The 26739-nt window shown below is 52.1% G+C and overlaps 1 protein-coding gene across 29 annotated transcripts in view; it reads right to left on the bottom strand.

Annotated features, from left to right (window-relative positions):
- JAKMIP3 (Janus kinase and microtubule interacting protein 3) overlaps positions 1-26739 on the bottom strand; it is a 109444-nt gene that overhangs the window by 47324 nt on the left and 35381 nt on the right. For 19 of the 29 annotated variants that reach the window (XM_068140235.1, XM_068140242.1, XM_068140239.1 and 16 more), the window contains 4 exons: positions 18010-18149; positions 15282-15523; positions 12345-12842; positions 1226-1441 (listed from right to left, as the gene is read on the bottom strand). In XM_068140235.1, the coding sequence (XP_067996336.1) occupies positions 1226-1441; positions 12345-12842; positions 15282-15416 (849 nt within the window). In that variant the 5' untranslated portion in view covers positions 15417-15523; positions 18010-18149. Of the gene's footprint in view, positions 1-1225; positions 1442-4651; positions 4872-12344; positions 12843-15281; positions 15524-18009; positions 18150-26739 lie in introns of those variants that run through there. The other 10 variants (XM_068140251.1, XM_068140253.1, XM_068140252.1 and 7 more) reach the window with 2 other exon arrangements.

Raw genomic sequence — 26739 nt, 5'->3', positions numbered from 1 at the left:
ATTTGCATCGTTTGTTGGCAAAGCTGTGTCAAACCAAGGCGGGTGGCAGTGGCATGGAAGGGTGAAGAGAAGGAAGAGAGAAAGCACAGAAAGATTTCCCCCTGCTAACAGAACCAAACCAACCAGGAAACAAAAGGACCAACGAGCAAGAGCTCTCCCATGCCAGGGCTGGGTTTAGACCCACTGGGGTCTGGCTAACACACTGGGGCATGAAACCTGATGGGTCTGGCTAACAGGTTCACAGAATGCACCAGGCTGGAAGGGACCCTCAAAGGTCATCTTGTCCAACCCCCCTGCACTCAGCAGGGACATCTCCAACCAGACCAGGCTGCACAGGGCCACATCAAGTTTGACCTTGGATGTCCCCAGGGATGGGGCTTTAACCACATCCCTGGACAACCTGTTCTAGTGTCTCACCACTCTCATTGTGAAGGACTTCCTCCTAATGTCCAGCCTGAATTTACCTTGCTCCAGCTTCAAAACACTGCCCTCATCCTATCACCACAGGCCCTTTTGAACAGTCCCTCCTCAGCCTTCCTGTAGATCCCCTTCAGATCCTGAAATGCTGCTCTAAGGCCCCCCTGGAGTCTTCTCTTCTCCAGGCTGAGCAACCCCAACTTTCAGTCTGTTCTCATAGAAGAGGTGCTCCAGACAGACCTGCTCCAACACATCCATGCCCCTCTTGGGTTGGGGGCCCCAGAGCTGGATGCAGTCATCATCCCCCAGCCCAGACTGGGATCCAGGATTGCCCCAATTCCTTCTCCACTGAAGAGTCCACCCATCCAATCCACGTCTCTCTTAGAGAGAAGAATGTTGTGGGGGACTGGGACAAAGGCTTCACAACATTCCAGATAGATGACATCCATTGGCTCTCCCTTGTCCACTGATGTAGTTACACCATCAATGAAAGCCACTAGGTAGGTCAAGAGGGACTTGCCCTTGGTGAAGCCATCCTGGCTTCCTTGGATCACCTCCTTGTGCTTTAGTATAGCTTTTAGGAGGCTCTGGAGCACGAAACCTGTCGGGTCAGGCTAATGAACCGCAACAAGCAGCCTGATGGTCCTGGCTAGCAAACTGAGGCAAGAGCTGGTGCCTCGGGGTGCCCCTGCACGGCCCTGGGAAAGCTGTTGCTCGAGGGTGCACTCATCAGGCTTCTGTCACTTTTGTGCCACCTTGTCCCTCTGTCTGCTCGCTTGGTGAGGTGAAACCAGGTGAAAGTGCTTACGGGGCTTCCCGAATGATCTGAAGCGTCTCCTGCACCACTTGGATAAGGAAGTTCCCGCTTGGGGCTGCTCAGATGCCGATCAGACTCTTTGATCTGGGAAAGTTGTTCATCTAAAGCCTCCTTTTGGAGCTGCAGTCTCTGAGCATGCCCGGCTTGAACCCCTAACTCTCTCTCCAGCACGTAGACTGCTCTGTCTTTAAACTTAATCTCCTCCATCTACAAGGAGAAGAGAACACAATCACACAGAGCATCTCGACACCCCCCAGGGTGGCCAGAGAACAGCCACATGGAGCCAGCACCCCTCCACATGGAAAACACAACAACATCCTCCTGCAAACAGAACAGCAGCGAGTGGTCGACAGTGAGAACGTGGACTGAGTCACTCCACCCTCCTGGGAGTATTGGCCCTTCTTCTGGGGGCCACCCAGAGCAAAAGCTCCCTTTTCAAGCGAGGGTTTTGCCATTGAGATGGTTGGGAATCGTCACAGAACAATGGTTTGGGTTGGAAGGGACCCTGAAGATCATCAAAGGGGGTTGGAACTAGGTGATCTTCAAGGTCCCTTCCAACCCAAACCATTCTACAAGTCTAGTTCCAACCCCCTGGCACAGGCAGGGACACCTTCCCCTAGAGCAGGTTGCTCAAGCCCCTGTGCCTTGAACACTTGCAGGGATGGAGCCCCCCCGGGCACCCTGCTCCAGGGAAATCACCTGGGAGTGCACATGAATACAAATAAAAGCACACAAAATTCTTATGGGCAATAACCCAGGTGCTCAGCTCCCCCTCAGAGCAGCCTGACACCCATTAAATCCTAGCATTCCCAGCACAGTTTGGAGATGTTCACCCAGACATTCTGATCACTTTGCAGCACTTTGGCTTGGCAGACTTGCAAGTTTGGATTCGTAGCTGCAAAAGAAAACTCATTAAAAGCTGCATTTCCTTTTGAATTTCCAAGTGTAGAAGGACTGTGAACCCTTTCAGCTCTTCAGCCAGGAGTCTCCCACAAGAGCAATTTGTTTAATCACTCCCTTGCCACAAAAGGTTTTGCTGAGGCATAATAAACACGATGCAAAAATCATTAGGTGCTTACATGACAGGTGTCAGTTCCCTCCTCTTCTCTCCTGTTAATTGCCTGCCTGCTCCTGCTGGGCTCAGAGCCCTGCTCAGCACCCCTGCATCAGGCATGCTGAACTTGCAGGTGCTCCAGGAATATCTTCTGCAGGGCTTTCCCCAGTGCTAGTGTGGAATTAAAGCCTCCTCTCTGCAGGGGTGAGCAGGTTCACCCACGTGGGTGCTTCCCTCAGAGGGCTGCTGGGGTCAGAGGGGACACCTCACACACCATGGGCTGAGTGCACATAGTGGTTTAAGCCAGGGTGAGACCCTCAGAGTCAGTGGATAGTTTCACAGATTCATAGAATGGTTTGGGTTGGAATGAGCCCTCAAAGGTCATCTTGTCCCCTGCACTCAGCAGGGACATCTCCAGCTACACCGGGATGGTCTGTGCTCTACCTAGAGACCAAGAATTACTGAGCACAGGCCAAAAATCTCCTCCAGGGGCTGTGCTGAAGCAGAGCACTGCTGGAGGATCTGAGGCTCTTCCCAGCTGGCCCTCATGCACATCCATTATACATGAAGACAAAGCATTAATTGCCCTCAGAAGGCTGCCAAATGTGCTCACAGAAAGAGATTGTCGGGGAAGAAAGAAATCATATACCTCCAGAACCTCTGGGTTTGGACACCACAAGATTTGGGGCATGAGATTTTGAGCCCTGACATGTTTGATTTGAATGATCAGCTATTAAAATGCAGCCTGCTTGTGTTAAGAGCATTCTGCCTCACCGGAACCTTGTTTGATGCTTTTGTCTTTGCTGGCGCCGTCTGCAAACCTGGGAGAAGAGTGACCTTGGGTACTGAGAGGTCACTCATGGTGCTTTGCTTCCAGCAACTTCAGACATCACAGGACCACAGAATACCTTTGGTTGGAAGAGACCTCAAAGATCATCCAGTCCAAGCTTCAACCTAGCACTGCAAGGTCACCACTAGAACATGTCCCTAGGCACTAGGTCCACGCAGTGTTTAAACACCTCCAGGGATGGCAACTCCACCACTGCCCTGGGCAGACCATTCCCATGCCTGATAACCATTCCAATGCCTGAATGAAGCTGGAGGTGGGGAGATTCAGGCTGGAGGTGAGGAGGAGGTTCTTCCCCATGAGAGTGGTGAAGCCCTGGAATGGGTTGTCCAGGGAGGTGGTTGAGGCCCCGTCCCTGGGGGTGTTTAAGCCCAGGCTGGATGAGGCTCTGGCCAGGCTGATCTAGTGTGGGGTGTCCCTGCCCGTGGCAGGGGGGTTGGAACTAGATGATCCTTGTGGTCCCTTCCAACCCTGACTGATTCTATGATACTCCTATGATAACTCTTTCAGTGAAGAAATATTTCCTGATGTCCAGCCTAAATGGCCCATCCAAGCACTGGCAGTTTACAGACCCAGTGATGGCACTGGGAAGTGACTTCCCTGGGTGTGTTTGGGTGTGGGGGGGTTGATCAGAGCTGACAGCTGTAAAATAAATTAAATGGGAGAGGACATGGGGAATGATGTCCCTCTGCTGCACTTCAGCCCTCACCCCATCACCCTCAGGCACAGCTCCAGCCAAGGTGCTCCCTGAAGGGCTGCCTGGGGTGGTCCTGCCCTCGGGCTGCCCAAGGTTGGAAGAACTGAGCTGGAAACCCGGGGAGATCCCACATCATCCCTGGGGGAACAGCCAGCCAAAAGACAGCACAGGACAGCCTGTGTGGAATTTTGTGTTTTCAAATCATGCAGAATTTCGATTCTTTTGGTAAAATGGAGCAAGCCCAAGGCTCCCTGGGTGCTGCTCCACGAAAGGAGCTTCCCACAATTTCCACCAAGGCAACAGTGCACTAACTTTGAATGAAACAAAGAGATTCCCACTGAGGTCCTCCTGCTAAAAACCTCACCAGGAAGGAATCTAAAAGGCTGTATGAATGAGAAGGCAGCAGATCAGCACATGGTTGTTTAAAATAAGCAGAATATTAGGGAGCTGAAGCCCTTTTCTGCATGGAAACAAAGACACGGCACAGCACAGACAACACTTTCCAGTGGGAGGAACAAAGGAATGGGAGGAAAAGACAAAACATTTCACAGGGTGTCACCAAAACCCCTAAGCACAACCTTCATAGAAGTGCAAAGGAAGCATCAGCATTCACATCTCCCCTCTCACATCATTACATTCAGGTTCATGGAATGTGCACAACAGCTTGATGTTTGCAGCCTGTTATTAAGGAGCAGCGTGGCAGAACCAGCGCAAATTGAAGGAAGCATTTCACTGGAAAAAACATCATTGTTTAGCACATTTCCTCCTAGATTACAGACAGCAAGCAAAGGGAAAGAGAAGAAACAGGTTGCAACTCACTGGCAGAGGTGCTGGTCCCCCGTGGTGCACCCCAGGCTGCAGCCGTGTGCCAGCCTCATTCTGCGGCGGGTGCAGGACCGCTGGGACTCCTGGCCCGGCTCCTCCTCCCCACCCCTCTCTGATGGCTTCAGACACCAGCAGTGCTCAGGAAAAGGCTGTCAGCAGGTGGGAACCCAGCATCCAACCACCTGAGAGGACGCCCTGTGCCGTGCTGGGGACATTCCCACCTCAGCTCTAGCAGGCGGCTGCGGCTTGGGATGAATATTTATGTGGGAGCAGTAATTAATATCCAGCCCCTGAGCAGAGCTGGTGCCAATTATGCAAACATAATCCCATGCTGAGTTAGATTTGCTGTGCCCTCCTCCTGTCACCAAGCATGGCCTGAAATGCAGCTGGGTTTGAGCCCTCTGATTCTTTTGCCATGCATTATCTCCATCACGATGTCCAACCCAACATGAAGGTTCCCTGGTTGGCAGATTGCTCCTTGTGTCGCTCCCACAGCCTTGATCTGCAGCCACACGCCCCTGGGAGCCTCCTCTGAAGCTGCCAGAACGTGGTGGATAAAAGGCAGTGACGCAAGGAGCCCCTGTCCAGCTGGAGCTGTGACATGACAAGCAAATCTCCCCACGGGCCCCATGTCAGAGCTGGCAATTAGGAGACATGAGGAGCCCTGCCCCGTGCCTGGACCTTCAGGGGTGGAGAGGGACTGTCAGGCCCGTGTCACCCAGGATGACACCGTGAGAACCAGTTGAAAAGAGATGTGATCACCCCTTGAGAGATGGGGTTCATGTGCCTGGGCTGGCAGGGCAGGTGTCTGCCCCACATGTGGTGGTGCTCACTTCACCTCCCTTCTCCTATCATTTTTCTCAAGGCTCCCAAATAAAATCCAACTGCCCCTTTGTGCTGGTGACCCTGGCATGGGAACAGGCTGCTCAGGGAAGTGGTGGAGTCACTACCCCTAGAAGTGTTCCAAGAACATGCAGACATGGCAGTTTAGGATGTGGTTTAGTGGGCATGGTGATGTTGGGTTCACAGTTGGACTCGATGACCTTAAGAGGTCTTTCCCAACCTTAATGATTCTATGAGCACTGATCAGATCTCCTCTCAGGCTGCTCTTCTCCAGGCTCAACAGCCCCAGGGCTCTCAGCCTTTCCTCCTCACAGAGATGCTCCAGGCCCCTCAAGCATCTTCCCACCCTATCATCCTATTCTGCATTCTCCTCTTTTGCTCTACCTTCAGACCCACATCCCATTTCCCTCACAACCAGGACATGCTCAGGTGAGTGTCACCCTCCAGTGCCACTGGTAAATGCCATAAAATGCAATGAAACACATCCCAGCCCTGTCCTACTGATAGCACAAACCTCACAGCCAGCAAGAATAGAATAGAATAGAATAGAATAGAATAGAATAGAATAGAATAGAATAGAATAGAATAGAATAGAATAGAATAGAATAGAATAGAATAATAAACCAGGTTGGAAGAGACCTTCAAGATCATCGTGTCCAACCCATCAACCAATCCAACACCACCTAAACAACAAACCCATGGCACCAAGCACCCCAGCAAGTCTCCTCCTGAACACCTCCAATGACAACGACTCCACCACCTCCCCAGGCAGCCCATTCCAATGGGCAATTACTCTCTCTGTATAGAACTTCTTCCTAACATCCAACCTAAACCTCCCCTGGCGCAGCTTGAGACTGTGTCCTCTTGTTCTGGTGCTGGCTGCCTGGGAGAAGAGACCAACCTCTGCCTGGCTACAGCCTCCCTTCAGTAGTGGTAGAGAGCAATAAGGTCACCCCTGAGCCTCCTCTTCTCCAGGCTAAGCAACCCCAGCTCCCTCAGCCTCTCCTCACAGGGCTGTGCTCCAAATCCCTCCCCAGCTTCGTTGCCCTTCTCTGGACACCTTCCAGCAACTCAACCTCCTTCCTAAACTGAGGGGCCCAGAACTGGACACAGGACTCAAGGGGTGGCCTAACCAGTGCTGAGTCCAGGGGCACAATGACCTCCCTGCTCCTGCTGGCTACACTGTTCCTGATGCAGGCCAGGATGCCATTGGCCCTCTTGGCTACCTGGGCACACTGCAGGCTCATGTTCAGCCTACCATTGACCAGCACCCCCAGGTCCCTCTCTGCCTGGCTGGTCTCCAGCCACTCTGACCCCAGCCTGTAGCACTGCATGGGGTTGCTGTGACCAATGTGCAGAACCTGGCACTTGGATGTGTTCAATCTCCTGCCGCTGGACTCTGCCCATCTGTCCAGCCTGTCAAGGTCCCTCTGCAGAGCCTCTCTACCCTCCAGCAGATCAACTCCTGCCCCCAGCTTGATGTCATCAGCAAATTTACTGATGATGGACTCAATGCCCTCATCCATTTCCAAGGCTTTCCAGATGCCCAGGAATCCCAAGCCCTGGGGGGTTAGGTGCATGGTAGCACACCACCACCATGGTTAGAGCTCATGAAGGAGCAGGCTTCTTGTTTAGCACCCCAGAGGAAAACATTTTGGAGAGCTGGACCAATATACAAGAGGAACAACTCAGAGCCAGGAGGTTTATTAACCCTCTAGGTGAGATCTTGTGTAGCTTTCAAAACGGCAACCCAAATCCTCCAGCAGTCCAGGTTTAGCTGGAATCAACACTGTTGTCACTGAGGGGCAAACTACCAAGGAGGAAAACAAATCCACCCTTGCAAGCAGGAACTATTCACCTTGAATAATTTGTCTGCCTTGCAGGGGAGGGTGGCTGCTGAGAGCCCTCTGTCACACCAAATATGGGCATTTTTCACTGTAGAAGGCAATAAAGAGGAGAATGAAAAGAGTAAATCAATCAGCAAGAAAATGAATATTTAAAAAGTCAGCTGCCTCCACTCTTCCTCTGATGCCCTCCTTTCAAACCTGACAGCTCCACTAATTTACCACTGCCTGAGAGGGAAGTGCCTGCCATCAGGTTCAGAGTGAGAAGATTGATCTCTGTGGGGTGGCAGCCCCACACCAACCTGTGTTGGGCTCAGACGAGCTATTAGAGCAGCTTGTTAAACCTGCTGGCAGTCATCACCTTCAACTGCAAACAAACCCTTTCAAGTCCCTAACAAATCTCATTCCTTTGGTTTTTCTCATTTGTGCCTCAGCCCCTTACATAGGAGGCAAGGGGGAGGGAGGCTGGGGTGGCCAGGGCTGCCCAGCACTTCTCCCTCCTGCCCAGCACTTCTCCATCCTGACCTTTCAGTAATACTTACATGGAAGTTTAGGTCCTCGTTAAGCAAAACTTCATAGATTCATAGAATGGTTTGGGTTGGAAGGGACCTTTAAGATCATCTAATTCCAGCCCCCCTGCTGTGGGCAGAGACACCTTCCCCAAGATCAGGTTGCTCAAGGCCTCACCCAACCTGGCTTGAACACCCCCACACCCTCCCTGGGCCACATGTTCCACTGTCTCACCACCCTCATGGTGAAGAATTTCTTCCTGCTATCTGAGTCCAGGTCATCTCCTGACCATGGGCTGTGTCCCCTGGATGTGTCCACCCTAACCCAGGGGCTGCCCTCAGCAGCAGAGACCATACAGATCCCACCCCACACATGGGTGTAGGGTTAAAATGAAGCAGATCAAAATGAAACAAGACTTACTGAATTGGAAATTGGTTAGGAAGGAGGTGACTGCCACAACCACTCATTGCCATCTGCAAGGAGCTTTCATCATGAACATTTCTTAAGCTCTTGAGCCAGGGAGAGCTTAACTGGGGGAGCTGTACCTCTCTGGAGAGGGTCACCCTCACACTTTGGGGACACAAACAGCACAAGCTGCTTGTGCCATCAGAAACCACGAGGCTGGAATGATTTGAGTATGTAGCTTAGGATCACACATGCTCAGCTCTGCTGTATGGGATCCCAGAATTCCAGCATGGTAGGGGTTGGAAGAGACCTCTGGAGATCATTCAGTCCAACCCCTCTGATAAAGCAGGGGCACCCACAGCAGCTTGCCCAGGATCACCATGGCCAGGTAGCTTTGGAAGCCCTCCAGAAGAGGCTCCACGATCTCTCTGAGCAGCCTGCTTCAGGGCTCCAGCACTCTCACACCAAACAAGTTTCTCCTCCTGTTCAGATGGAACCTCCTGGCTTCCAGTCTGTGCCCTCTGCCCCCTGCCCTGTCACAGGACACCACTGAAAAGAGACTGGCACCTTCTTGACACCTACTCTTACCATACTTATAAATGCTAGTAAGATCCCCTCTCAGGCTGCTCTTCTCCAGGCTCAACAGGCCCATGTCTCTCAGCCTTTCCTCCTCACAGAGATGCTCCAGACCCCTCAGCATCTTTGTTGCCTCCACTGGACTCTCTCCAGTAGTTCCCTGTCCCTCTTGAACTGGGCAGCCCAGAACTGGACACAAAATGCCAGATGTAGTCTCACCAAGGCAGAACAAAGGGGAAGAAGAACCTCCCTTGATCTGCTGGCCACACTCTTCTTGACAGCCCCTGCCTTAGCAGGGTGAAAAAACCTCTGGGTTTCAGTAACAGTTTAAATGTTTGGGGAATTGTCTCACTGTCACAGAAAGCAGAGCTTTTATCACACAGCCAGCTCCAGCCTTGCCCCCAACACAAAAGGTCCCTCTTCTGCACAGTGCCAGCAGCCAGCAGCTCCCCCTGAAATCAATTAGGGTCGAGTCAGAGCTGAGAGCTCTTGAAGCCATTCAGGAAGCACTCAGGGCTTAGTAAAAGGCTGGCATCATGTAATTTAATTAGTGCAGTTAGATAATCTGAGCCTCTCAGGCAGGAATTAACAACAAAAAAAACCTTTGCTTTTCAAAGGCAGTTTAGAAAACATAACCTCAACCCACCCCTTCCCTCCTAACTAAGAAGATATTTATGTTATAGCTCTGACATTAGAAGCCATCAGGCTGGACCTTCCATGGGATACAGGGTTCATTTAGAGTGGTCATCATTAGCATCCTCTCATTCTGACATGAAATCAATGCATCTGGTGATGTAGGTTTGGAGAAGGTGGTACTGAGCTGGCAGGAAGTTTGAACCCCATTGCCAGATCAGTTGGTGGCAAATGATTAAGATATTCTCTTCATGAAAAGAAATTAATCAATGAGGGAAAAAAAAAACACCTTAAACCCTGAAGTCTGAGAGAACAAGGTAGTTAAATAGAGGGTGTGAAACACCCTGAGACCTGGGAGTGCTGGTGGATAAGTTCACCATGAGTCAGCAACGTGCCCCTGTGACCAAGAAAACCAATGGTGTCCTGTGTGGCCAGCAGGTTGAGGGAGGTTCTTATCCACCCAGCACTAGGGAGGCCACAGCTGCAGTCCTGGGGTCCAGTTCTGGGCTCCCCAGTTCAAGAGAGACAGGGAACTACTGGAGAGAGTCCAGGGGAGGCTGTGAAAATGCTGAGGGACCTGGAACATCTCTGTGAGGAGGAAAGGCTGAGAGAGCTGAGACTACAGAGCACAGAGAAGGGCAGCCTGAGAGGGGATCTGATCAATGCTCAGCAAGAGCTGAAGAACCTGTGAAGGGCAGGAGGATAGGGCCAGACTCCTAACAGTGGTGCCCAAGGGCACAAAGTGGAACCCAGGAGTTATGTGAGGCATGGCTGCCATGGCTGTCAAAGCACACTGCCATGCTTTGGCTTGGGGTGAGTCTCCAAGCTGACTGTGCATTTCAAATCTTTGTTCAGGGTTTGGCTAAGAGCCATGGGACAGTGACATAGGTGACTTCACTCTGAGACACTGAGTGCTACAACAAAGCATGGCAAACACAAACAGATGGGGACTTCAAATAAACACTGAGACAAGACCCAGAAGGTGCATCATGAGAGCATGGGTGTTGTGTTTGTCCCATGTCCTTGGGAATGGCAGCAAGAGCCCAGAGATCAGCCCTGGACATCAGCCCTGCACTCACAGGACTGAGAATGATGATGTCTGAGCTGGTGGTGGAGAAAAGGTCTTCCTAAACCCCAGAAAACATTGTTGGCCTGCCAGGCTCTCATGCAGAGACTTCCCTCTTGCAGGGAGTTCTCTCCTTTTCCAAGCTCCATGATCTGATTTAGAATAGAATAAACCAGGTTGGAAGAGACCTTCAAGATCATCGAGTCCAACCTATCATCCAACACCACCTAATCAACTGAACCATGGCACCAAGCACCCTATCCAGTCTCCTCCTGAACACCTCCAGTGATGGTGACTTCACCACCTCACCTGGCAGCCCATTCCAATGGGCAATCACTCTCTCTGTGTAGAACTTCTTCCTAACATCCAGACTAAACCTCCCCTGGCACAGCTTGAGACTGTGTCCTCTTGTTCTGGTGCTGGTTGCCTGGGAGAAGAGACCAACCTCTGCCTGTCTACAACCTTCCTTCAGGTAGTTGTAGACAGCAAGAAGGTCTCCCCTGAGTCTCCTCTTCTCCAGGCTAAGCAACCCCAGCTCCCTCAGCCTCTCCTCATTTAACCTCTCCAACATGTTTTCAAGTGCACTGGAAGACACTCCAAAGCCACAAGCATGGAGGTATGGCCTTTGAGACTCAGTGTGGCGCCTGAGACTCAAACGAGGTGGCTGAAAGCTGATCACCACAAACAAAGACCCGGAGAGGCCCAGATGAGCAATGATGGGTGAGGAACTCCAGTGCCTGGTTCTGGGGGAAAGCCCCTGAGGTGGGCCACATAGAGGAACCTCTTCCTGAGCACCCTGGAAGTGTGAGGGAGTCATTGCCTACAGGGTGCAGGACTCACCATGGCATGCAGAAGAAAGAGCATTTGGGGACTGTGTGAAGCTCACTGTGGGGAGAATTAGCAAAGGCAGGCAGAGGGAGGACCAAGGTGGATCAGCATGGAACAAACAGTGGGGAAGCAGAGGCATAACCTTTTGGTAGATGTTCCCTCACCAACTAGCAGCCCAAGGCCTCTTCCTGATACCTGGAATGGTTTTTATTATGGTGTTACAGGTTGAGGACTAAGAGTCTACCATAGAGAGAAACTTCTCCAGAGTACCACAGAGTCCCAGGGGGCAGGCAGTCCCCAGAGGGTGGTCACAGGAAATTGCAATTGTGTTATTCCATCCCATAATCCTGCATCTCCCTATATAAGGAGAGGTTTTGGCCTGGTTGAGGCCTATGAGCCCTGGTACAGAGCCAGGTGGAGAACTGGGCTGAGGCTGATTCTGATTTGTGGATGCATCTCCTTTGTGCCTCTCTCTTTTTGTACTTTGGGTTACTTTGTAAATAGCATTCTCCATTTAACCTCCAGCTCTCTGTGAGGCTTTTGATTTACTCCTTTGGGGTGAAATCATAGAATTATAGAACGGGCCAGGCCGGAAGAGACCTCCACAGGTGATCCAGTCTGACCTCCCTGCACTCAGCAGGGACAGCCCCAACTAGATCAGGTTGCCCAGGGCCTCATCCAGCCTCACCCTGCATATCTCCAGGGAAGGGACCTTCCTGGGCAAAAAGCCTTTTCTGTCCTTGTGGTCTGGGCAGCTGGTGGCTGGAACCAGGCCAAGAGGCTGCGATTGGATAATCAAAGCTCTTACAAAGCATCCTGACAGCTTTCAAAGAACATTGTGCCACCTCTGCTAGCAGATGTAAACCAGATTTGAGGCAGCTGCAGAGGTCTGAACGCCCATCCTTGTCCCTTCACCTGACCTTTCATTTCCTTCCTGCCAGCACGTGTCAGCAACAGCAGGGAAGGAGGCACCGACACGTACCAGCCTACGGATCTCCCTCTCACACTCCCTCTTGATCCTGCTGATCTCCTCCTGGTGCAGGTGGTACACGCTCCTGATCTCCGCTGCTTTGATTTTGTCAGCCTGGATGACCATGGTTAAAGCCTCTTCCACTTGTTTCTTAGCCCCCTTCAGCTCAGAAATCTCCTGCTGCATTTTGATTTTCTCCACCTCAAAGCCCCTCTTGGCCTCCTCCTTGGCCTCCGACAGCAGCACGGTCTTGACCTTGTCGGGAGCCCCGTCGCGCACCGAGTTGAGCAGGGTTTGCAGCCTCTGGATTTCATTGTCTTTGATTTTTATGACTCTGAGCAGCTCAGATTCGTGCTGCCTCAGGAGTGTCTCTCGAACAGCCTGGAGCTCCTTCATTTTCTCTTCATGGAGTTTGACCTTGAGCTCTGTCACCACCACTGTACTTTTGTGCTGCTCGTGCTCCTTGATTTGCTTCACCTCCTGGTTTTTCTCCCTTTCCAACTTGCTGACCTGCAGGGAAAACCAGAAAGGTGTTTTTAATCAACAACAGCATTAGCACAAACTAATGTTAGCAAAATAGTACAACTAAGGTTGCCCAGGGAGGTCATGGATGCCCCCTCCCTGGAGGTCTTCAAGGCCAGACTGGATGAGGCTTTGAGCAGCCTGGTCTAGTGGAAGGTGTCCCTGCCCAGGGCAAAGGGGTTGGAACTAGATGGTCTTTAAGGTCCCTTCCAACCCAAGCCACTCCCTGGTACTATGATTCCATGATCTCATCTAAACATGGTGGAGATCACTTCACAGCATCAGATGTTAACACCTGTCTGTGCCTTGGAGTGAAAGTCAGTTTCATAGTATCATCCTATCAGTCAGGGTTGGAAGGGACCACAAGGATCATCTAGTTCCAACCCCCTGCCATGGGCAGGGACACCCCACACTAGATCAGGCTGGACAGAGCCTCATCCAGCCTGGCCTTAAACACCTCCAGGGACGGGGCCCCAGCCACCTCCCTGGACAACCCATTCCAGGGTCTCATCACTCTCATGGGGAAGAACTTCCTCCTCAAGTCCAGCCTGATTCTCCCCACCTCCAACTTCATTCCATTCCCCCTAGTCCTATCACTACCTGAGATCCTGAGAAATCCCTCCTCAGCCTTCCTGTAGCCCCCTTCAGATACTGGAAGGCCACAATTAGGTCACCTCAGAGCCTTCTCTTCTGCAGACTGAACAGCCCCAACTCCTTCAGTCTGTCCTCATAGGAGAGGTGCTCCAGCCCTCTGATCATCCTCCTGGCCCTTCTCTGGACACCTTCCAGCACCTCCAGATCCCTCTTGTACTAGGGGCTCCAGAACTGGAGGCAGTACTCCAGATGGGGTCTCCCCAGAGCTGAGTAGAGGGGGAGGATCACCTCCCTTGCCCTGCTGGCCACACTTCTCCTGATGCAGCCCAGGATCTGATTGGCTTTGCGGGCTGCGAGTGCACACTGAGAGCTCCTGTTGAGCTTCTCGTCCACCAGCACCCCCAAGTCTCTCTCCTCAGGGCTGCTTTCCAGCCAGTCACTGCCCAGCCTGGATTTGTGCCTGGGATTGCCTCGACCCAGCTGCAGGACCCTGCACTTGGTCTTGTTGAACCTCATGGGGTTGGCTTGTGCCCAGCCCTCCACCCTGTCAAGCCTCTTTCTCTTGCCTCACAGGGACCCACACATCTGGCATTGTCTTCAGTCTTTTTGACCCCAAAAAAATTACATACTAAACCTGGAGGTGTTCAAGGCCAGATCTGACAAGTCCTTGGGCAGCCTGCTCTAGTGGAAGGTGTCCCTGGCCATGGCAGGGGATTGGAACTAAATGACCTTTAAGGTCCCTTCCAGCCCAAACCATTCTGTGATTCTATGAAACATCTCTTTGTAAAGAGGTCCTGGGTGAAATCTGGGTGGCTGAGCTCTGCCATAGCCTTCACACTGCAGACTTGCAAAGATTTCCTCTCTTGAGGCATTTGTTGTGAGGGAAATAAAAATTACATACCCCCTCCCCCCCAAAAAAAAACCTCCAGGGCAAAGGACATTTTATGGCAAACATTTCCAAACACTGTCACAGTTGTTGCTGGGCTCGAGGTCCAGCAGGTACCTGTGGGGATCTTTAGTGAGGGATTTGTTTAGGAAGGCAGTCAGGAGTGCATCTCTGCCTGCTCTGCCTTTTCTGCCCTGCAATGTTCTACCAGAGCAGCCTGGGCACTACTGGAGGCAGCATTAAGAACTGAATATCCACAGCTTGGATACTGGGGAAAAATGGTGTCTGCTGGGAAAACAAAATGTTCTGGTCAGCTCTGCCCAGTAAAGATCACAGATCAAAGCATCATTCATACCATACAGGCACATACAGCCAGGGGAGGTTGAGGTGGGACATGAAGAACAATTTCTTCCCTAAGAGGGTTGTCAAGGGCTGGCCCAGGCTGCCCACAGCAGTGGGGGAGTCCCCATCCCTGGAGGAGTTTCAGAGCCACAGAGATGTGGTGCTGAGGGACATGGAAGTTGTAGTGAGGTGGGGAACATGGTCCTCTCCCTAGTATCAGGTGATAGAAGGAGAGGAAAGTGAAATTGTTCCAGGGGAGGTTTAGGTTGGAGACTAGGAACTACTTTGTGCTGCAAGGGTGGTCAGGCAGTGGAACAGGCTGCCCAGGGAGACAGTGAAGTCACCATTCCTGCAGGTGTTCAAGAAACCTGGGGACTTTGGTACATTGTTTAGTGGCCATGGTGGAGCTGGGATGATGGTTGGACTTGATTATCTTAATAGTTCTTTTCCCTACAAAACAGTTGTCTGATTCTGTGGCTTAGTGAGCTGGCAGTGCTAGGTTAATGGCTGGATTTGATGACCTCAGAGGCATCCTCCAACAAAGCCAGTCAGAAAGAGCAGAGTGCCCTTGTGACGAAGGAGGGAAGGAAAGCAGAGGTGCACACCTTACTCTTTTCCTGCTGCAGCTCTATCTGGATGTCGGTGAGCTTGGCCCTGAGCTCTTCATTGGCAGCCTGCAAGGCAGCCAAGGCGTCCGGCTTCTCCCCCCGGGCTCGGCTGCTGGAGCCCTTCTTGGACATGGTGAGGCTGCGCCGCAGGGAGGGAGGTCCTGCCCGGAGGCCCCCGGCCCAGCGCTCGCTCCGGCCTTCTTCTCCTTGCCGCCCTCCCTCTACATTTTCTTACTGGCCTGGAAGGAGGGAAACCAAATAACCATGGTCAGAGCAGCAGAGGTGGGCAGGTGATGGAGAGCCACCAAACACGTGGTGGGACACAGGACGCTTCTAGAGCACGGGGTACACATCAGCCACCTCAAGTGGCTCTTCCCTGGGTGAAGGCAGAGCCAGACATTGGCAGGTGTGACAACATTTTGTGTTTCACCTGCAGAGAGCAAAACATTGGAATCAGAAGCTGCAAGTGTTCTGTGTCACTTCACATGCACTGGAAGCCATGTGGTGCAGGGGATGTAGATGTCATAGCATCATCATAGTATCAGGGTTGGAAAGGACCACAAGGATCACCTAGTTCCAATCCCCCTGCCATGGGCAGGGACACCCCACACTAGATCAGGCTGGCCAGAGCCTCATCCAGCCTGGTCCAAGCATCATTCCCTGGTACCATCACAGCTTGGAGACAGCAGCAGCTGGGAAGATTATTTTCTGCATGCTCAGGATACTTTCATATGCTTTACAAAAAAGATCTTTACAAACCCAGAGTTTGGCTTCCTACAAATGCTTTTGCTGGAACAGCTTGCCCAGGGAGGCCGTGGTTGTCCCCTTCCTGGAGGCGTTCAAGGCTAGGTTGGATGAGGCCTTGAGCAACCTGGTCTAGTGGAAGGGACCTTGAAGAACATCTAGTTCCAGCCCAAACTGTTCTGTGAATCCTGAAAACAATAACAAACTCCAGCAGCACGCAGGGATCTCCCAAAGTTCCAACCCACCCCGCTGGCAGGGGGTTGGAACTAGATGATCTTCAAGGTCCCTTTCTACCCAATCTATTCTATGAATCATGAAAAGAGTAAGAAGCTCCAGCAGCAAGCAGGGATCTCCCAAAGGCAGCAGAAGCTTGCCATGCAGGAGGGTGCAGCCATCAGAAAGGTCACCATCAAAACAGCAATTAAAGTCGTAGAGGTTTGCCTAAGCGTGGAAACAGCGTAGGAGTTTTATTCACAGTAAGAGGTTTTGAGTTAAATCTAAGCAAAGAAAACAACCCCAAACCACCCCCCAAGCCCCTGAGACAAACACATTCATTCTATTACACAGGAAGCAACCAGGTGAAAACAGACCCAGCTCCACAGAATTCATGTCTCAATAGGAAATGTGGACTTCATGCCAGGGTATTAATCCCAGCACAACTGCTTAGCACAGACAATTGACAGTGATCACTTCCGGCTTCTCGGTGCAGCAGATGCTAGAGTATCAAGCCTGGTGCTAAAAGCTGCAAGAATTTGTTGATTTCTACTCCAAAGTTCTTCAACATTTTTGCCCAAGACTAACCAGCAACGTTCTGGGATGGGGGAAGGTCAAGAAAGTCTGCAGAGACTGTGCCGAGGTTAAAAACATAGAACCATGAGGGTTGGAGTAGACCTTCAAGAGCACTAAGGCCAACCATAACCCAACTACCATGGCCACTAGGACCATGTCCTGAAGTGCCACATCCACATGATGTTTGAACACCTCCAGGAGACCCCACCACCTCCCTGAGCAGCCTGTTCCTCATCTCCAACCTAAACCTCCCCTGACCCAACACCAGCCCATTTCCTCTCCTCCTGTCTCTAGTTATTTGGGAGAGGCCAACATAGGGCAATGAGGCTGGGGAGAGGCCTTGAGCACAGCCCTATGAGGAGAGGCTGAGGGAGCTGGGGTTGTTTAGCCTGGAGAAGTGGAGGCTCAGGGGAGACCTTATTGCTCTCTACAACTACCTGAAGGGTGGTTGTAGCCAGGAAGGGGCTGGTTTCTTCTGCCAGGCAACCAGCACCAGAACAAGAGGACACAGTCTCAAGCTGCACCAGGGGAAGTTTAGGCTGGAGGTGAGGAGAAAGTTCTTCCCAGAGAGAGTTGTTGGCCATTGGAATGTGCTGCCCAGGGAATGTGGTGGAGTCACCATCCCTGGGTCTTTGAGGTCTCTTCCAACCTTGGTGATTCTGTGAACATCAGCCTCACTCCAAGCTCCGTCCAGGTCGTTGTAGAGAGCAATAAGGTCTCCCCTCAACCTTCTCCTCTCCACAATGTTTTATCATCAATGAAACTCAAAGCTTCTTTACAATCAGTACAGTTGTTGAATACCTAAAATTATAATCAATACCAATTACTGAAAACTCCTGTCCTTGCAGAATCCACATCCCAGCTTCATGTGACTGGCAGGGGTAGGGAGCCTAAGGGCAAGACACAAACTCACCCCAAAGAACTTGGGAACTGCAAAGGTGGTCAGGCTTTGGAACAGGCTGCCCAGGGAAGTGGTGAAGTCACCATCCCTGGGGGTGTTCAAGAAACCTGTGGGCATGGCACTTGGGCACATAGTTTAGTGGCCACAGCGGTGTTAGGTTGGTGGTTGGACTTGAAGGTCTTGGAGGTCTTCTCAATTTGAAATGATTCTATGATTTAGTTGAGTCAGACTACAAAAACACCCCCAAAAGCTCAACTTTGGGCAAATATTTCCAGCCTTCTTAATACCAACCTTGTGAAGCTGGGTAACAATCTTGCTGGGCAGTGACCTTCAGTGCTTTGGTTTATTCATCCTCACTCATGGTCCCGAACACAATGGAGCAGATTGAGTCCCTGTCCGAGCTCAGAAGGAGGCTCAGAAGGTCAGGGCAGCTGGAACCAAAAAATAACAGAACATAATCATGGTAACAGGACAACACAGCAACAGTGAGATCGAAGTGCAGCAGCAACAGTGACACTAGCAATAATAATAGTAACAAACCAATAGAGCAAACAGCTGCATCCACCAGGGAGAAAACTCAATCCCCTCATCCACATCTTCAGTGATGATCTGGATGAGGGCATTGAGCCTGTCATCAGTAAGTTTGCAGATGACACCAAGCTGGGGCAGGAGTTGATCTGTTAGAGGGCAGAAGGGCTCTGCAGAGGGACCTCGACAGGCTGGACAGATGGGCAGAGTCCAGCATGATGACATTCAACAAGTCCAAGTGCCGGGTGCTGCACTTTGGCCACAGCAACCCCAGGCAGTGCTACAGGCTGGGGTCAGAGTGGCTGGAGAGCAGCCAGGCAGAAAGGGACCTGGGGGGACTGGTCGATGGTAGGCTGAACATGAGCCTGCAGTGTGCCCAGGTGGCCAAGAGGGCCAATGGCATCCTGGCCTGCATTAAGAATAGTGTGGCCAGCAGGAGCAGGGAAGTCATTGTGCCCCTGGACTCAGCACTGGTTAGGCCACACCTTGAGTCCTCTGTCCAGTTCTGGGCCCCTCAGTTTAGGAAGGACACTGAGACTCTTGAAGGTGTCCAGAGAAGGGCAATGAGGCTGGGGAGAGGCCTTGAGCACAGCCCTGTGAGGAGAGGCTGAGGGAGCTGGGGTTGCTTAGCCTGGAGAAGAGGAGGCTCAGGGGAGACCTCATTGCTGTCTACAACTATCTGAAGGGAGGTTGTAGCCAGGTGGGGGCTGGTCTCTTCTCCCAGGCAAGCAGCACCAGAACAAGAGGACACAGTCTCAAGCTGTGCCAGGGGAAGTTTAGGCTCGAGGTGCAGAGAAAGTTCATCACAGAGAGAGTTGTTAAGCCATTGAAATGTGCTGCCCAGGGAGGTGGTGGAGTCACCATCCCTGAAGGTGTTCAAGAGGGGATTGGATGTGGCACTTGGTGCCATGGTCTAGTCATGAGGTCTTGGGTGATAGGTTGGACTTGGTGATCTTTGAGGTCTCTTCCAACCTTGGTGATTCTGTGAATCTGTGAAAGAGCAGAGCCTGGGCGATCTATCAACGGTCAGACACTCCAGCAGGTTGCCCAGAGAGTTCTGGATGCCCCCTCCCTGGAGGTGTTCCAGGCCAGGCTGGATGAGGCTTTCAGCACCATGGTCTAGTAGGAGGTGTCCTTGCCCATGATGGAGGGGTTGGAGTAGAGGATCTCTGAGGTCCCTTCCAACCCAAAGCATTCTATGATTGTGGGATGGTCATGTCCTACAGGCACCCAGTGGTGCAGTGTGGGTGAAGGGGCTGACACCAGAAGCACCTTCCAGACTGGAATGCTGAAGCCTTACCAATATGTTCCCAGAGAAAACTCATCTTCATCACCCTGGGAAGCAGCTGCTTACTGGGAGTGCTGGCAACAGACCCACACAGAAATCAGCTGAGGACACTTGCCATTAAATCTTTCAGGATGACAAGAGAAACAGTGGTAAGATATGGATGGAGCCAGGAATAACATCCAAGGATTTAGAGGTCCAGCTAATGGGAGTTTGAACAGCTTGACAGTGTCTGCACAAAGGGGCTAACAGCAACCAGAGCTGCAGAGCCATGGGAAGCTGCTGCTGTGCACCATGCTTCCCAGCACAGGAGCTGTGGGTGTGGCAGAAGAGGTCTCTCAGAGGGAGACCTGCAAGGAATCAGAATCACAGAATAGTGGGGGTTGGAAGGGACCTCCAGGGACCATCCAGCCCAATCCCCCTTCCAAAGCAGGCTCACCTGGGGCAGGTCAAACAGGAATGCATCCAGGTAAGTCTTAAAAGTCTCCAGAGAAGGAGACTCCACAACCTCCCTGGGCAGCCTGCTCCAGCACTCAGCACCCTCACACCAAACAAGTTTCTCCTGCTCTTTACATGGAACCTTCTGGATTCCAGTTTGTGCTTGTTGCCCCTTGTCCTGTCACTGGGCACCACTGACAAGAGTCTGGCCTCATCCTCTTGCATCCCACCCTTTAGCTGAAACCTGAAGCTTGTTGCCTCCCAGGTGCAAAGGGGCCAGGGTGTCCTTGGTGGGGGGTGCTCAGCTTCTTGGAAGCACAGACTGTGTCTATTGGAACTGTTCCACGTGGGCATACATGGCAGGAGAAGCCAGAACCTCTCTGGGCAGTCTGCTCCAGGGCTCTGGCACCCTCACATCTAAGAAGTTTCTCCTCATGTTGAGCTGGATCCTCCTATTCTGCTGTCTCATGGTATAAAAAGGGCTGCCTTCCTTGCAGGTCTGCTCACACACTTTGGGAAGGAAGCTGCAGAGGCAGTGGCTGTGGTGGCCTCACCACATGCATTTAGAAAAGCACGTGGATGGAAGTGCTGGTCAGGATGTGGCTGTGTCTATCAGGGATGCCATAACTGGATTTGTTCCTGGACACATCCCACCTCTCTTTGAACATATCTAGAGTTGCATTTCTTTGAGAAACCTCTTCCAGTGCCTCATGGGCAAGAATTTCTTCCTAATACCTAATCTCAATCCAGCTTCCTCCAGTTTGAAGCCATCACCCCTTGTCCTGTCACAACAGGCCCTGCTCTAAAGACTGTCCCCAGCTTTCTGCTCAGCCCCTTTATGCACTAAAAAGCCACCAGAAGGTCTCCTGGAGCCTTCTCTTCTGCAAGCTGAACAACCCCAACTCTCTCAGCCTGACTTCACAGCAGAGGCCTTGCAGCTCTCACATCATTGCTGTGTCCTCCTCTGACCCCACTCCAACATGAGAAGGGCCACGAGGATGATCAGAGGGCTGGAGCACCTCTCCTATGAGGACAGACTGAAGGAGTTGGGGCTGTTCAGTCTGGAGAAGAGAAGGCTCTGAGGTGACCTCATTGTGGCCTTCCAGTATCTGAAGGGGGCTACAGGAAAGCTGGGGAGGAACTTCTCAGGCTCTCAGGTAGTGATAGGACTAGGGGGAATGGAATGAAGCTGGAGGTGGGGAGATTCAGGCTGGAGGTGAGGAGGAAGTTCTTCCCCATGAGAGTGGTGAAGCCCTGGAATGGGTTGTCCAGGGAGGTGGTTGGGGCCCTGTCCCTGGAGGTGTTTAAGCCCAGGCTGGATGAAGCTCTGGCCAGGCTGATCTAGTGTGGGGTGTCCCTGCCCATGGCAGGGGGGTTGGAACTAGATGATCCTTGTGGTCCCTTCCAACCCTGACTGATACTATGATACTATGTCCATGTGTTGTGTTGAGGACTCCAGAGCTGGCCCCAGCACTTCAGATGGGGTCTCAACAGAGCAGAGGGGCAGAATCCCTTCCCTCTTCCTGCTGCCCATGCTGCTGGGGATCAGCCCAGGACACAGCTAGGGCTGGGATGGGAGCACAGGGTGCTGGCTGATCTCCTGCTTTCCTGCACTGCCAGATCCTTCTCCTCAGTGCTGCTTTCCACTGTTCACTCAGCCTGAATTTGCTCATGGGATTGTCCTGACCCAGGTGCAAAACCTTGTAATTGACTTGGTTGAACTTCACCTCACAAAATCATGGAACAGTTTGGGCTGGAAGGGACCTTAAAGATCACCTCATTACAACCCCCTGCCATGGGCAAGGACATCTCACACTAGACCAGGTTGCTGAAGGCCTCATCCAGCCCGGCCTTGGACACCTCCAAGGAGGCAGCACCCACAGCTCTCTGGGCAACCTGCTCCAGCTTGTGCCTGCTGGGCTGTTATTCCAGGGACAGTAGCTGGAGATGAGGCTGGGTGGGGTAGGACACCTTCTGGGTGTGCAGTGGGACAAGCCCCATTGTTGGGCTCAGTGGCCTGTGTCACTCAAAGAGCCATTCTGGTCACACAGAGGGAGCAGTGTCTGCCGGTGCGAGCCTGCGCCCGGGGAAGCCATCTGGGGGCTGGTGGACACACGCCAGCCTCCAAGTGGCATTTGTCCCAGCCACTGGGAGACACAGATTTCCACCCAAAGGCTTCCAACATCCATCTGCTGGTACAGGACATAGCCAAGGGATGGCTTGTCACGGTCCACCTTTCCTGGGGGACTTGGTGCTCTGCTGTGGGAGCTAGTCAGTGGGGGGCACAGCAAGCAGGGTGGGGTGACAAGAGTGACCATGGAGCCTCAGGAAGTCCTGCCACAGAACCACAGAATCCTGTTGGTTGGAAGAGACCTCCAAGATCATGTAGTCCAACAGTTAACCCAGCACTACCAGGTCACCACTAATCCATGGCCCTTAGCACCACATCTCCATGGCTTTGAAACCCCCTCAGGGATGGGGACTCCAGCACTGCACTGGGCAGCCTGGGGCAGGCCTTGACAACTCTCAACAGGAAGAAATTGTTCCTCATATCATAGAATCATTGGATCAATAAGGTTGGAAAAGACCTCAAAGATCATCAAGTCCAACCTATCACCCAAGACCTCATGACTACTAGACCCAAACTAAACTTCCCTGGTGCAGCTTGAGGCCATTTCCTCTTGTCCCATCACTTGTGACTTGGGAGAAGAGACCAACACCCACCTGGCTCCAAGCTCCTTTCAGGAAGCTGTAGTGCACCACACAGTTTCCCCTCAGGCTCCTTTTCTCCAGGCTGAACCGTCCCAGGTCCCTCAGCTGCTCCTCACCAGACCTGTTCTCCAGACCCTTCACCAGCTTTGTTGCCCTTCTCTGGACATACTCCAGCACCTCAATGTCCTTGGAGTGAGGGACCCAAAACTGAAAACAGGATTTGAAGTGTAATCTCACCAGTGCCCAGTACAGAGGGACAATCCCTGCCCTGCTCCTGCTGGCCACACTGTTGCTGATCCAAGCCAGGATGGGGGTGGCTTTCTTGGCCACCTGGGCACACACTGGCTCATCTTCAGCCACTGTCAACAAGCGCTCCCAGGTCCTTTTCCAGCTACTCTGCCCCAAGCCTGGAGCCCTCATGGGGTTGTTGTGACCCAAGGGGAGAACCCAGCCTTTGGCCTTGTTGAACCTCATCCCACTGCCCTTGGCTGTCCCTGCAGCTAACAGACCAGCTGGGATCAGCACTGCAGTGCAGGGCAGGAGTGGGCAGAGAAGCCACTGCCTATAAAGCCAGTTACACCAGCTATGTTGGCCTTGTATCTTTAGTTTCTATAAGATACATCCTCTTATGAGAACAGCAAGGTCTTTGTGTTTGTGCCTCTGGGAGAACATCTCAGGTGTGTGCTTCCTGCCACGTTTGATACTGAAAGGAGCATCAATAATGCATCCATAGAATAGAATAGAATTAGAATAGAATAGAATAGAATAGAATAGAATAGAATAGAATAGAATAGAATAGAATAGAATAGAATAGAATAGAATAGAATAGAATAGAATAGAATAGAATAGAATAGAATAGAATGGAATGGAACAGAACAGAACAGGTTGGAAGAGACCTTCCAGATCATCGTGTCCAACCCATCAACCAATCCAACACCACCTAATCAACTAACCCATGGCACCAAGCACCCCAGCAAGTCTCCTCCTGAACACCTCCAGTGATGGTGACTCCACCACCTCCCTGGGCAGCCCATTCCAATGGGCAATCACTCTCTCTGTATAGAACTTCTTCCTAACATCCAACCTGAACCTCCCCTGGTGCAGCCTGAGACTGTGTCCTCTTGTTCTGGTGCTGGCTGCCTGGGAGAAGAGACCAACCTCTGCCTGGCTACAACCTCCCTTCAGGTAGTTGTAGAGAGCACTAAGGTCTCCCCTGAGTCTCCTCTTCTCCAGGCTAAGCAGCCCCAGCTCCCTCAGTCTCTCCTCACAGGTCTGTGTTCCAAACCCCTCCCCAGCTTTGTTACACTTCTCTGGACACCTTCCAGCAAGTCAACCTCCTTCCTAAACTGAGGGGCCCAGAACTGGACACAGGACTCGAGGTGTGGCCTAACCAGTGCTGAGTCCAGGGGCAGAATGACCTCCCTGCTCCTGCTGGCCACACTGTTCCTGATGCAGGCCAGGATGCCATTGGCCCTCTTGGCTGCCTGGGCACACTGCAGGCTCATGTTCAGCCTACCATCAACCAGCACCCCCAGGTCCCTCTCTGCCTGGCTGCTCTCCAGCCACTCTGACCCCAGCCTGTAGCTCTACATGGGGTTGCTGTGGCCAATGTGCAGAACCTGGCACTTGGATGTGTTCAATCTCTTGCCCTTGGACTCTGCCCATCTGTCCAGCCTGTCGAGGTCCCTCTGCAGAGCCTCTCTACCCTGCAGCAGATCAACTCCTGCCCCCAGCTTGGTGCTGCCTTCAGCAGGGCTCAACATTCCTGTGCTCCTGACTCCCCCCACCAGCAGCCATCAGGCTAATGGGGAAATGTGTTCTGCAGGAGGTAGCTCCCAAATCTCAAGGTTTCACTGCACTTCACAAGGAATTCAGCAACCCCAGCCCCCAGGACCAAGATTTCAAGCGGAGCACAGCTGAAGCAAAACGCTGTTTGTGCAAACACTGAGCATCTCCAGTGCATGACACAGCCTTCTGAGCACTGAGGCCTTCTGCTTCTGATCAGTCATTAACATTGATTAGCTCAGGCAAATCTCTGAGCTTCTGGTGCATCTCCAGATGTTGTCACAGGATCACAGAATTGTTTGGGTTAGAGGAGAGCTTTAAGATCACCAAGTCCAACCATTAACCCAGCACTGCCAGGGCAGCACCAAACCATGGCCCCCAGCACCACATCTCCATGGCACTGAAACCCTTCCAGGGTTCACCACTGCCCTGGGCAGCCTAGGCCAGGCCTTGAAAACCCTCAAGGGGAAAAAAATGTTCCTCATGTCCAACCTAAACCTCCCCTGGGGCAACTTGAGGCTATTTCCTCTTGTCCTATCACTTATTCCTTGGGAGAAGACACTGACCTCCACCAGGCTCCAACTTCCTTCCAGGGAGTTGTAGAGAGCCAGAAGGTCTTCACTCAGCCTCCTTTTCTCCAGGCTGAGCAACCCTAATTCCCTCAGCTGCTCTTCATCAGACCTGTTCTCCAGACCCTTCACCAGCTTTGTTGCCTCTTCTGGACCTGCTCCAGCCCCTCAGCATCCTTCTGTAGATTTCAAATACCCTCTCTTCTAACTGGTGACACACAGATGACTTGAGCACCAATCTCTTTCAGTCCTACCCCCAGAGCTTTTCTTTCTGCCCAGGTTCTGGCTTCTCCTGCCATGTATGCCCACGTGGAACAGTTCCAGTAGACACAGTCTGTGCTTCCAAGAAGCTGTGCACCCCCCACCCAGTGACGCCCTGGCCCCTCAGTACCTGGGAGGCAACAAACTTCAGGCTTCAGCTAAAGGGTGGGATGCAAGAGGATGAGGCCAGACTCTTGTCAGTGGTGCCCAGTGACAGGACAAAGGGCAACAAGCACAAACTGGAATCCAGAAGGTTCTATGTAAAGAGCAGGAGAAACTTCTTTGGTGTGAGGGTGCTGAGTGCTGGAGCAGGCTGCCCAGGGAGGTTGTGGAGTCTCCTTCTCTGGAGAGAGTCCAACCCTACCTAGCCATTGTCATGCTGGGCAAGCTGCTGTGGGTGCTCCTGCTTTATAGCAGGGGGGTTGGACAGGATGATCTCCAGAGGTCCCTTCCAATCCCTACCACCCTGGAATGCTGTGCTATCAGACTCAAACAAAACATAGCAAGGCCCCCCCAGCCCCCCAGCCCCACCATGCAGCAATGAATCTCTGCAGATGAAGCCTGGCCAAGGTTTGCTCAGGATTAGATCAATTCCAAGCACAGCTTTAACAGACACATGTCAAATCCTGACTGACCTGGATTTTCCCCTGAAAGAGTAATCCTTCCAGATGTGCTTACCTTTAACCCATTGATGGCTGGGCCATGGTTACAAACCCAAGCCAACCCTTGCACCTTTTAAGCTTCACAGAGGGGTAGCTCACACAGGTTCCTCTGCACAGACTCACCATGGGGGTGGATAGCTTCACAGGTTCATAGAATGCTTGAGGTTTGGAAGAGACCTTAAACATCATCTAGTTGCAATCCTCCCCCCTGCCATGGGCATGGACACCTCCCACTGGAACAGTTTGCTTAAGGGCTCATCCAAGGTGGCCTTGAACACCTCCAGGGAGAGGGCATCCACAACCTCCCTGGGCAACCTGTTTGCAGCCCCCCCCCCCCAAAAAGGTATCTAAATCTCACCCACTGCTTTTCCTTTGTGTTTTACATCTTTGTTTGTTTGTTTGTAATGCAAAACACAGCTGGGTGCAGTTAGGTGGCCACTTGAATGGTTCAGGGTGAAACACAAGGGGTTTGGGGCTTTTTCAAACAGGCTTTCTAAAGTTTACTTCAGATTCAGACAAATGGAAAGCTGCTTACTTCCCACTCACTGCTATCAAAACAGGGAATACAAAAAGAAGACTTGAGGAGGGAATTCTTCCCCAGGAGAGTGGGGAGACACTGCAACAGGTTGCCCAGGGAGGCTGTGGATGCTCCCTTCCTGGAGGTGTTCAAGGCCAGACTGGATGAGGCCTTGAGCAGCCTGCTCTGGTGGGAGCTGTCCCTGCCCATGGCAGGGGGGGTTGGGACTGGATGCTCTTTAAGTTCCCTTCTAACCCAAACCAC

Source organism: Melanerpes formicivorus, unplaced genomic scaffold (genome assembly GCF_026170545.1).
Source record: "Melanerpes formicivorus ecotype bairdi unplaced genomic scaffold, bMelFor1.0.p_v2 SCAF_6, whole genome shotgun sequence".
Lineage (NCBI taxonomy): Eukaryota > Metazoa > Chordata > Aves > Piciformes > Picidae > Melanerpes > Melanerpes formicivorus.
This window is presented reverse-complemented; position numbering and strand designations above follow the sequence as displayed.